This window comes from Denticeps clupeoides, chromosome 14 (assembly GCF_900700375.1).
Source record: "Denticeps clupeoides chromosome 14, fDenClu1.1, whole genome shotgun sequence".
Classification (NCBI taxonomy): domain Eukaryota; kingdom Metazoa; phylum Chordata; class Actinopteri; order Clupeiformes; family Denticipitidae; genus Denticeps; species Denticeps clupeoides.
The window spans coordinates 9,704,061-9,716,948 of NC_041720.1; the positions used below are offsets into that span (position 1 = coordinate 9,704,061).

The following is a 12,888-nucleotide window of genomic DNA, read 5'->3' on the forward strand; positions in this document are numbered from 1 at the left end:
TTTACTGCTCGCTCTTGTTTGCGCTGGCGGAACGCTGGGATCGCGGAGCACTAGGAAGCGGCCCCGTAATCAGAAGGTTGCTGGTTCAAATCCCGATCCGCCAAGGTGCCACTGAGCAAAGCACCGTCCCCACACACTGCTCCCCGGGCGCCTGTCATGGCTGCCCACTGCTCACTAAGGGTGATGGGTTAAATGCAGAGGACAAATTTCACTGTGAAATCTGGATTTTGCTTGCCAGCTGACTAGAGTAGTTAGTAGTTTGTGTTTGCGGTTGGTTTATATTTGTCTAGGCTGACAATGTAGGACAACAAAGAAAACCAAACGTTCTTAGACTCAGTCCAATATATTATTAATGTGAGGTTCTCGATCCAGTAGTGAGATCTTTAAAAGTGGCCCATGACACAAAAAAAGATGTACGATTTGAACTCACCTACTCATTTATGGGTCTTGTATTTTTTTTCCCCCGGGCACCTGTCATGGCTGCCCACTGCTCACCAAGGATGATTATTAAAAGCAGAGGACACAAGCAGTGTTTCCCAATGACAATCACTTTCACTTCACTTTCAGGAATATGAAATAGGTTATGTAATAAACGAACATAAATCACATATATGACAAACAATGCAAGCCCCATAACATAGGTGCATCATTGTCCTGTTTGTGTGTGTTATATATTTTGTATGGGGTGTCTTAATTACTTTAGTTTGGAAAAGCTAGGCCATCTAAAATTCAGGCCAATGCGGTGAATGACAGGGTGGCCAGTGACATTTTGCATTTAATCAGCATTTAGAACAGGTTACATAAAACGCCGCAAGGCGCTTTTGACTCCCCCGTCAAAAAATATTAATAATAAAATCGCTTGAGTTATTCAATGACTATTGTTCAGCATATTTTACACCTTTTGTTCAAAGCTCTATTTTTGAACTCTTGACTGTGTGGACTTCCTCCTTTGCAGTAACTCCCTGCTCTGCTGGAGAACTTTCTGAAACTGATTTGGTTTCTTTCTTGCACATAAACCAGAAGTGCTATGATCTCTTGCTTGCATTCAGGAATTCGTGGAGCTCAACACGGAGACTAAACACTTCTGGTTACATAAGCCAGTATCATAAGCGTTGAGTTCTCTCAGTCTGAAAGTTTGGGATTTTTTGGCTGAGTTGGGTGCTGCTTCAGGACTTGCGTCACCATTGGTACTTGGTTGAGCTCCAGATGTGGGTCTGGGAAGCATTTGGTTGCACAGGATGCTTCTTCAGGGCAGAACCAGGAGTTTGCATTGGGGCCCTGGGAAACCACAATTCTTTGGTAGTGTTAGGAAACTGTGAATCATATCGGCATACCTTCTCTCACACTTCAGGGGCTTGAACAGTTTTTCCATCTAATGAAATTTTTTTATACCCGATAGAACCTTTACAGATGGGTGGCAAATGAAAGGAAAAATGTTAGGAAGGAACTGGTTGCTTTGGTGATGTAGGTTTTTACCCTTGAAATCGTAGCGATATGTATCAAGATGGACGTGCAAAGGTGTTTTTGGGCTAAAATGTGAAAGTTCACATTTTAGGCTCAGAATTACACATTGTATAGTTATTCCCATTTACGTTATATTAAATAAATGCATATGTGTCACATATGCAAAATATGTCACAAAGCATTATAAACCAGGTTTAATTATGTTATTATGTTATGTTAAGATCAGCTCTTCACATTTATTGTCCCAACACTTGTTGTGATGAGATCCTAATTGGACTGGTTTCTTCCTGGATGATGATGATGATGATAAACCAGGGTGGTAGTAGCCTAGTGGGTAACCAGGTTCAAATCCCACTTACTACCATTGTGTCCCTGAGCAAGACACTTAACCCTAAGTTGCTCCAGGGGGGGACTGTCCCTGTAACTACTGATTGTAAGTCGCTCTGGATAAGGGTGTCTGGTAAATGCTGTAAATGTAAATGATAATGATTGCTGACTTGCGGAGGCCAACACCATACTGACATGTCAGATAAAATTATCTGATCAAATTGTCGCCATTGTTTTGTTATTTAACATTGCTGGGTTCTGTTTTCTTCGCGAGTGGTTAGATAATGGGTTGCGAGAAGGTCTTGTGTTGGTGTGCCTGTTGTGCATTTGGATTCCAGTGTGATGTAAAGCCATTTATATATAAAACATGCCTTTGCTTTCTTTACAGAAAAGTACTAGCATAAATGTGCTATAAATTGACTAAAATGCATCCACATAAAGATAATATAAAAACATTTAAGACAATGATTTATTGACTGACCTGACTGCTTATTTCCACGCTCAGAAGATTCATTCTAGTGGTGCTTCCTTAAAGGACAGCATTCATAATAGAGTTTGCTTTTTAGAGTCAAGGTTTGACGTTTTTAACACCAGTTTTTATATGATAATAAGAATTTTTTTATGTGTTCCATGCACACCACCTGGTGACTACAACCAAATAAAGAAGGCTAATAATACAGACAGTCATCAACCAATAGCTGGTGTCGTAGCCAAAGCTACTAATCTCAAACACCAGAATACAGGCAGGCGGCATGAAGGGACAGGGGCAGTTGAGAGTGCTCTTCAGACCCATTTGATCTTTTGTGTTGGCAGGGATGCAGTGATATTGTCGGCAAGCTCTCACACGGTCTCCCCACCCTCACAATGGTTCTTTTGCACATATCTGCTTGTGGACGTTTGAATTGACCGGAATGCTGAATTGGGACTGGGAGTGCACATTCTTTTGGAACTGTGGGGGAGGGAGGGCAGTTTTCATTGTCACTGACGGGAGGTAAGCTGGATTACAAAAGCAATCAAAAGTGTTCCTGTTTAAGCTTTTTTCCCCCTGTGTGAATAGGTTTTAGGCTGTGAGCCCATCAGATTCTCATGAACGGACATACAGAGATATATAATAGAGATATACACTCCTAGCTTTGCTATTCAGAAATAATTTAAGTTTTTTTATCAAATAAAAAGCAACATTGACCTTACGTGCTCTCATGTTTGCCTTTCCCTTTTGGCTTATTATGTACTTTTGCAAAAAAAGAAATCAAAAATTGCTCTCATGCACTCAAAGTTTTGTTGCTTACTGGTATTATAGCAGCTGTTAATACACTGAATATAATAGTTTGAATTGTTAAAAATATAAAAAATGAATTCCATATGAAATAATAAAAGTTTGTTAAAGGTGTTTCAGGGAAAAATTTCTGTCCTAGCGTCTAAAGCACTATTACACGCCAATGAGTTCTGCAATAAATGATTTATTGTCTCAGCAATCAACAGGGAAAGGAGGCGCTGCAAAACCAAAACCAATTTTCAGTGCGTGTGCAAGAACACAAGTGGGGTGCAGTTATGGTGCTGTTATCACTAATGCTGTCATTATCTGTGGGGCCACTGGGTCCATTATAGCTTATAATCGATTAAATCGAGGCAAACACTGCTTGTTTGTCTGGTTACATCTTTTTTTTTTTTTTTTTTTTTTTGTGTAATTCAGTGTATGTCTTAGACATGCACCAAAAAACACACTTAGCTGTCAGTCTTGTGTAATTCTTGGGTAAAATGCAGCTGTGAATCCACTTTGAACAAACCACTTCCTGTCGGCATTTACATGTTTTGTAAGAGGGAGCCGTTCTGTGCTATTGTAGGGACTGGCCCTATGAAGGAATCAATTTAAAGGGCCCCTATTCTGAAAACGTCACTTTGTAAGATTATTTAACATTAATATGAGTTTCCCTAGTCTGCCTATGGTCCTGCAGTGGCTAGAAATGGCGGTAGGTGTAAAGAGTGCTTTGGTCATTCTGATTCGCGTTCAAAGAGCGGCAGCTCATACTTTCGAATCTGAAATTTGTCCCTTTATGTCGTCATAAGGGGAAATGTTACCTCCCGTTTCTCATGCTTTGTCCGCCCAGAGAATTTCCTACCTGTCCTCTAAAACTGGAAATCCACCGACCGTCATGGCTTCCAAACGTGCGAAGCATTGTAGTTTGGATGTAAAGATGAGTACAAATGTATTTTTTTTTTTAAATTCCGTCACGAAAGACACTGAAGAACCATTGTATTAATACATTTTTTTTCTGGACATTGCCTATACATCATCAACAGGAAGCGTTGATGATGTAATTTCCGCAAATTCCCACTTACTTATTAAGGCCGCTCTCCTTCTTGTCCCACCTCTCTCCTCCTCATCAGAATTGACGCGTCCTAGGGAAATCTCATTGTGGGACTGGTTTAAAGTGGCTGCAATTCTGAATTTTGCAAAGAAACAGTATTCAGATACAGTATTAGGCTGCAATTCTGAATTTAGCAAAGAAACAGTATTCAGATACAGTATTAGGCTGCAATTCTGAATTTTGCAAAGAAACAGTATTCAGATACAGTATTAGGCTGCAATTCTGAATTTTGCAAAGAAACAGTATTCAGATACAGTATTAGGGGACCACTATATAAAAGTAAAAAAAAAAATAATAATAGGGGACCTTAAAAAAAAAAGAGAAAGAAAAACCTGCTGTTGTGTTTGCACACTTCGTCCACCATTTGCACGCATCGCTTGGTTGCACAGATCAGCCTTCTGTGCTTTACAACTGTGCAAATGGTCGTAGATGCAGAATGAGTTTACATGGGCTTTTGAGAACAGTCCGCGATCACCTCCGACATATCTGATTAGCCCGCGGTCCTCTGGGTAAAATCTGACCATTGATGATTTGGCTAGTGAGTGCCTGTTCAATTGATGTGCACATGTTCCGTGCCTGTGCGGTAGGTGTACCTTATGAAGTTGGCAAGAATTACAGGTTGAAGGACGCCTGTTTTCTTGTTTCTTTCCCAGCGAAATGTCAGAGTGTATTCTGCAACCTTTTATCTGCGTGCCTCGTCATAACATGTATTCCTAACGTGATGCGATGCCACGGTGCAAGCAAGTAAAAAAAATCGTTTCTGACCCCCTCAAAACTTTTTTCCTTTGTGTTTTGCCACATAACGAATTGCAGGTCCGCCCACTTTGGTCTGATTCGTTGCAAAACAAATCCACCACAATGAACAAAAATGTGACCTGTGAGGCTTCTGCCCCTAAACTCGCCTGGATAACGGCAAACTGGTTCTGTCACGCAGCAACCAGTCAGCACCAAAGGGTTTATCGCTTGATCTGTGTTCCACCCACACCACAGTGCAGAAGGACCACCACAGGGTCCCCACACAGGAAAATTGTCCTACCGAGCTCCCATTCTGAGATACACCATCACAGCATTGGCAGTGGTGGCCTAGCGGTTAAGGAACCGGCCCCATAATCAGATGGTTGCCGGTTCGAATCCCGATCCGCCAAGGTGCCACTGAGGTGCCACTGAGCAAAGCACCGTCCCCACACACTGCTCCCCGGGCGCCGGTCATGGCTGCCCACTGCTCACTCAGGGTGATGGGTTAAATGCAGAGGACAAATTTCACTGTGTGCACTGTGTGCTGTGCTGCTGTGTATCACATGTGACAATCACTTCATTAAAAAAAAAAAAAAAAAAAAAAAAAAAAAAGCATCATCTGTGTCCAACGAAGAACAGGCCGCAAACAAAATCACAATTCGGCATATGTGTGCAAAAGTATTGTCTTCATTGTTGATTTAGAGGTGAAATGTGACTGAAACGGTGTGTCAGCGAGCAGACATTCATTTTAACACAAGTAGCATTAATGGGATGATGTCCAAATCATAAAGAATCCTAATCACTCTTAAACTCATATCGGTTATTTTTGTGACACAACATTGTCACCACACACAACACTCACATCAGCAATCTTTCCCACTCATGTACATTCCTTCTCTACAATATCAGACAAATCTGTCAACACAGGCCACACAGATACTGGTTCAGTGCTTAGTAATCTCACGACTGGACTACTGTAACTCCCTTCTAGCTGGTCTACCACTATGTACCATCCGACCTCTACAACTCATACAAAATGCAGCAGCACGACTGATCTTCAACCTTCCCAAATTCTCCCACACCACCCCTCTGCTACGCTCCCCCCCACTGGCTCCCAGTAGCTGCACGCATCAGGTTCAAAGTACTGATGCTGTCCTACAAAGCCAAACATGGAGTAGCACCATCCTACCTCACAGCCCTTATTTCACCTCGCACTGCACCTCGTATACTCCGAGCCTCCAGTACTGCTCTCCTGGTCCCTCCATCTCTGAAGGTAAAAGAAAAACATTCATCTAGACTCTTCTCCGTCTTGGCCCCTCTGTGGAATTTCTCCTTGAGGTCAGAACAGCTCAGTCACTGAGTATTTTCAAATGGCAGCTCAAGACCTTCCTCTTTAGAATATTTAGATTAACTTGTAACTTTACTGTCGAACTTATGTATAGAAACTGCAACAGAGTGAATAAAAAGACTGTATTCATAGTCCTAATGAACCAGAATTGATCACTTCGTAGATGGTAACTTGAAAGCACGTTGTAAGTCACTCTGGATGAGGGCGTCTGCCAAATGCCTTAAATGTAAATGTGATGTAAATGTAGAAAGCACATGCATTTACACTTTCCCGATTACATGTGTTGTGTGTTATAGATGAGTGTGTAGTGAATGCTTCCTCTGAGTTTTGTGTGGCTCAGTTATCGTGATAAAATTGGCTGAATTGAAAGTAATTAGTTCATGGTGCTATTGTAGGGACGTTATTGTATGAATAATTTGCATTTGTCTGTCACACAACTCGACAAGCGTGATTTCACCAGTATGGTTTTACTTGTTGCGACATCTAAACATAAAGGAACCATCGCTATTGTCATAATGCCAGAAGTGCTGGTGAAACAGGGAGTTCCTTTTTTTTTTTTTTTTGCTATAGCCTGGCTTTATAATGCATGTGTGAATGTGGGTAGTGCTTCCAGCAGGAATAGGCTAATGTGAGAACTAATGTGAGGCTGACCTCTCTTTCTCTCTGGACGTCAGACATCGCCGTGGTGGAGATGAGCGACGCTTTCCGACAGCCCTCTCTCTTTTACCACCTGGGTGTGAGGGAGAGCTTCAGCATGGCCAACAACATCATCCTGTACTGCGACTCTGACTCCGAGGCTCTGCAGTCCCTACAGGTATGGCTTGATTGAAATGGATCACACCCACGTGGAAATGTCACAGCTATGCACAGTCGTCCAAGCTACTGTTTTGCACATGTAAATTTCGGTGTACCCTCTGGCCGGGGCCTGGCACAGGAGGTTTCAGTGATTTGTACATTTCTGGTACGACAGGTCGAAGCACATTTTAGAGGAATGACCACGTGTCTCAGTGCTTGTAACTAATTCCACACCCATGATTTAGCCCACTGTAACTCGAGCCCCATGTATTGTGTAATAAGATGGAGATCCTGCATGGAGAAAATAGCCATTTGACCTTGTTCCTGTGCCCATTTAATCTGGGCCACTGATCTATTGTTTTGTCATGGGAAACCTTCGATTGAATGTTCATTTGAACAGAATTTAAGACCCTTTTTTGTCCTCTTTAATAAAAGTCGGAACACACTGAAACCGCATTGCTGCAAGGTGAAGGGGAGCAGAATATGTGGTTTTACATGCTGATGAGGTTTACTGTATTTCACCCTAAATGCTAAATAAGCCTCTAAACCACTTGAAAAATAATAACACATAATACATGTTGATGAGTGCCATCAGTAACTCAGATGCATTTGGACAAGAAACACAGTGTTGAACAGACACCATAATTAGACTTGGCTGAGCGCATCGTGCTTGATTGTGCAAGTTTGAATGTGGAAAATACCAAATACCATGCCATGGTGAGAGTCACGCAAAAACAATGACTTCTGAATGAAGCTGTTGTTATCTGAGCATATTAATCCGCTTGTTCATGTGTAATGGAGTGGCTTTCATGGCTTTGTGGCAGCGACACAGGTAACCTAATAATAAAAACAAACATGTGCTTCTCTCTCGATCTGTTGTTTTAAATCTTGAAGTAAAGTAATGTCTTAATAGGCCAAGATGTTGGCGATAAAACAGCAACTCATGAGTTGACAGAAGGTAGTAGTTCTCCAGCTGTGAATGTAAATTGATTAAACTAATGGAATAGCCTACTGTTCATTGTGCCAGCGGAGCATATGATTGGCCACTTAGCACTGTCAGAATAAACAATGGCAAATATCAGGTGATGAGTGGATGTTGTTTCCGTGCTAATTAGAATTTCTCTTGTCTTGCAGGAGATAATTTGCCAGAAGAACACTGTGAGTATTCCCTTAGCTCCAGCTGTCAAGGTTTGCTGTGGTAGCAATGAGAATTTATTGACAACTTTTTTTTTTTTTTTTTAATGGGAATCAGCCGTTTGTGTTTATCAAGGTGTGTTTTTAACCCAGAAACATTGGATGGTGTCAAAGAAAAAACATTTAAAAAGACATCACTAAACAGTACAAATTTATATAATTACAGAAATGTTCAGTCATTTTTACTATGTAGAATCAACGCTAAAGCTCTGGGGTTGACTTTCTGCTTTGTTTAGAATCCTTGGTTTATTAGTAGCCTAGTAGTCATATTGCAACCAGTTCTTGCCAATCCAGTGAAGTTTGAATGCTGTCACTAGTCAACCATGTTAACATTAAGTTGCTTCCAATTCCTGGATGATGCATTTAATTATATAGTTAATCCTACTCACCCATATCATGTATGTCATTCAGCACCATGCAGCTACTGGGGTAGTAAAGCTGAAAGAAACTGAAGTGAATGACAATTGCACTGGACAAGCACTGCTCCAGTTAGGAAATTGGTCAAATCTGTTGAAAATGTGACATGTTTAACCCCATTTTATTTGTTCCATTTGAAATGTCTTTGCGTAGTAATACTGTTATACAATCAGTTGTTTTTGGCTTTCGAATCATGTTAATGCTTTCCACGTGAAACATCTTATTTCAGCCGCTTTAACATTGTCTATTTAACCATTTATAAATGGCAGGTCTTTTCACCAGCGGTTTGACTAACGAATCAATACAGCACTTTGTTGATGCATGACAAGAAGGCTGGTATGCAGCATCAGTAAATCAAAATAATTTTTTTTTACGGGATGTTTATACTTTTATGAATTAGGTTTTTGCTATCGTTTCCTAAAAATAAATTTACTTTGGAGAAATATCCTTCAATGCATTGACTAGTTCCAATTTGCGACCGTCAATATTTTGTATATAACTTAATGAAGTAAAACCTAGTGTGGGAATCTGGTTCAACTTGAGTTGACGTTTACTTCCCATGAGCTGTGCACATGTAGCAAGTTGTCTTAGCACACTTCACTAGAGCTAGAACTTGTGTCTTGCATTTTCTAGTAACTGAACTTTCAGCTTTGCCTGATACCAAAAAATTCACATTTTAAAGTGTTAGCCAGCAAAGAGCACTTTGGCTAGGTTTGCTGTGTCGGACATTGGGCAAATCTCAGTTGCCATTAGCTAACAACAAACTAAAGAGAATGGGCCATTCAGCTCGCAGTGATGACAGCTCAGATATCTTTACACCCCTGAAGATGGGGTAATAATGGGGAAGAGAAGTGGATGGCTGCTGCTCCTGTTTTATCTGTTCTGATCTGCTCTGAACTAACGCCTGTGCAACACAACGGAGTCTGAGACCTGCTTGGTCTACCCACACTGTCTGGAATCTTAGACTAGGAGGCACCAAATATGTTCTTTTTTTCCCCTCTCCTACCCACACACACATTCATACACACACACACACACACACTGATATAAACAAAGTCAGAATGACAACATGCAAACTCCGCTCTTCTGTCCTTTAAGGCTGTTTCCTGTGTCTCTGTTTTAAAGTGCAGTGTTATAAATGGCAGCTGCCAGTGGAGGTGCAGTGACTAAAGTGTCCAAATTGTAGGAAATAAAATACCTGCTTCCTCTTGTGATGAGGAAACCTGATAATGATAAACGCAAGAACGTGCTGTTGAACTGTTACTGTATATAGAACAGAAGTTGAGAAATACTTCTGTCTCTCCCTTCCACATACACACACACACACACACACACACACACACACTAACACACTCATGATAGCTAACCCAGAAGGGCTAAGTGGCTTTGTGGAAGGGAATAAAGTGGCTTTGTGCTGCAGGAAGCAGCCTGTTCCCAACCGAGGGGAGGAGGGAATCATACACAGGGAAAGTGCTTTGTGTGTGTTTGTGTGTGTGTGTGTGTGTCCATCCATGCACAGCCCATTCTTCCTTTCTGAGTGCAATGTGAACTCTTGGGCATGTCTGTAAAGTGGCACCTTGAGAGATCTGTGGCCCCTGAGAACTTCCTTTCCCTCTGATCTTGAGAGGGTCTTGATGCATCTAACTTCTGAGAGCAGAATGGGCATGTGTCCTTCCCCAGTCAATCTACAGATAATTTTTGTCTACCACCCCTGTGGACCCCTTGGAATCTTTGTAGATGAACTAGACACTCCTCTTAGTGACTTCTGTATTACCTTGCCTTCTCCACCAAAAACCAACAACCATCACCACCTCACTCATCCTGATCTCAACTTGGTCTCAACCTCATCAGTTGCTTTGCATGCCCTCTCAATCCCAAATCCTTCTCCTCCCTACTGCTTGAATGAGCCACAGACATTCTGACTTTTATGAAGAAAGATTGTACACCTTTACCACAGATACACCTCTAGTTATTTTCTAGGATTCCCCATCCTCCTCATTGGATCACTTCTCTGTACTGACATCAGATGAGATCCTACAACTCATCACTTCACCCAACCCAACCCAACCACCTTTTCACTGGTTCCATTTCTTTCTACAATGCTCCAGTCCATCTCTCATGACTTCCTCTCTTTCATCACATCCATCTTAAATAAGCCTATAACATATGGTCTGGTCCCAACAGCCTTCAACAATGCTAGAATCATCCCAATTCTTAAGAAATCCATCGGCAATCCCTCTGATATTTTCAACTATAGAACATAGCTGCCCACTCAAAACTGCCCACTTCTGCTTTTCTGGCTGTTACAGGACAACTACATGCTGTTAGATCAACAGAATTTTCATCAGTGCTAATCTTTCTGAACCTTTCAGCAGCATTTGACAGTCAACCACAAGACACTCCTGAGCATCCTCAGGCGCTTCAGAATACGCAGCTCAGCATGGCAGTGGATAGCTTCCTCTCTGTAGGATAGATCTTAATAGGGGACATGGAAAGGGACCACATCTGCACCTAACAAGCTCCTAACTGGGGTCCCTCAGGACTCAGTACTTGGACCTCTCCTGTTCTCCCTTAACAACAAATCTCTGGGTGAGGTCATGCCTTCACATGGGTTATCCTATCACTCCTATGCAGATGACACCAACTATTTTCTTTTCTACCATCAGATGTAAATATGTCCACCAAAATCTCTGCTTGTCTGTCTGACATCTTATCCTGGTTGTGCTTGATTGAAATATACAGATTAGCTATAACATTATGACAGAGGAAGTGAAGGCATCTATTATCTCATTACAATTACAATCAGTAGTTACAGGGACAGTGACCTTGGAGACACAGGGTTAAGTTTCTTTCTCAGGGACGCAATGGCAGTAAGTCAGGTTTGAACCTATGATTTTGTGTTTTTCTGGTTCATAGGTGGTACAGTTATAGTCTCAGAAACAATCTCAGTTTTACGATAATTTTTATGTGAAAATATACATGAACTATGTAAATCAAACAAAATGTATAAAGGTGTACAGTGCTACATCATGTGATCTTCAGAAGCAATTTATTTCAGCTTTTCAGACAGTTAGGAAATAAAATGTGCAATAAAGAAAAAGCAGGACATCATGATCTAGGGATTTATTTATACAAACCGAAAGGAATACGTCATGTGGACCGAAAAGGAAAAAAACAAACCAGGAAAAACGAAAACTAGCCCACAAGAAAACGTGTGGCGATTGCCAGAACTTAGGACAAAATACAGTACATCTAAAGTGCATGTTAATGCAGCCGCATCATTCAGTCCAGTATCCGACATATTCACAAGAGCTCAAGCTCTTCAACGGGAGTAGTCCCATAGTTGGTTGTCTCTTGTTGTCTTTTGTTGTCTCCCGTTGTCCTTCTGTCATGATCTGTTTGGGGTAATTTTGTGTGTGTTTCACTTTGTCCGTGTGGGTCTCGCTATTAATTTGTTACGGCTGATTTATTTATTTATTTTTGCCATGTTGGGGAAGTCATGACTGTGGATGAAACACAATGTTTCACACCATGGTTAATTGTCAGACCGGTTTATCCCTGCAACACTAGTCAAGACGTACCAAAAGTTCAAGGAAGGAAGACTGGTGAACTGACGACAAGGTACTGGCACCTGATGCTCACTGTTTGTATATGGGCAGCACATGTGGGCTGTGATGTCTAATCTAATAGATAATAGATAGATAGATGCCAGTTCTGATTGAAAGTCTGTTGTGTATGGTGATGCATAGCTGCAGAGATGCGTCCACCAACAAAAAGCACCTACAGTGTGCAAGAGTGCATCAGAACTGGAGTAAGGGAAGAATGTGTCCTGGACTGATGAATCGCGTCTTCTTTTACATCATGTGGAAGGCCGGGTTCAGTGATTGCGGTGGGGCAGTGGTGGCCTAGTGGTAAGGAAAAGGACCTCTAATTGGAAGGTTGCAGGTTCAAATTCCGAACCGCCAAGATGCCACTGAGGTCTGCTTGAGCAGAGTACCATTCCCTCACACTGCTCCCCGGGAGCCTTTCATGGCTGCCCAGTGCACACTATGGGTGATTGGTTAAATGCAGAGGACACATTTTGTGATACACACATCACTTCACTTTTTCATGTGCATCAATTATCTGGAAAACTGAATTTATGTGTTTAATTAGATTCATCAACACGTAAGAATCATAAGTAAAATTCAAAATGCGTCTTATTACCATGTTCGGCTCAAAAAGGCCACAGCGGTTTAA

The 12,888-nt window shown here is 41.5% G+C and overlaps 1 protein-coding gene across 1 annotated transcript in view; it reads left to right on the top strand.

The window, feature by feature from the left end:
* Positions 1 to 12,888, top strand: part of map3k5 (mitogen-activated protein kinase kinase kinase 5) — a 43,889-nt gene that overhangs the window by 2,861 nt on the left and 28,140 nt on the right. Inside the window, exons 2-3 of the mRNA XM_029002093.1 lie at positions 6,918 to 7,057; positions 8,173 to 8,196. Of these exons, the coding sequence (XP_028857926.1) occupies positions 6,918 to 7,057; positions 8,173 to 8,196 (164 nt within the window). The remainder of the gene's footprint in view (positions 1 to 6,917; positions 7,058 to 8,172; positions 8,197 to 12,888) is intronic.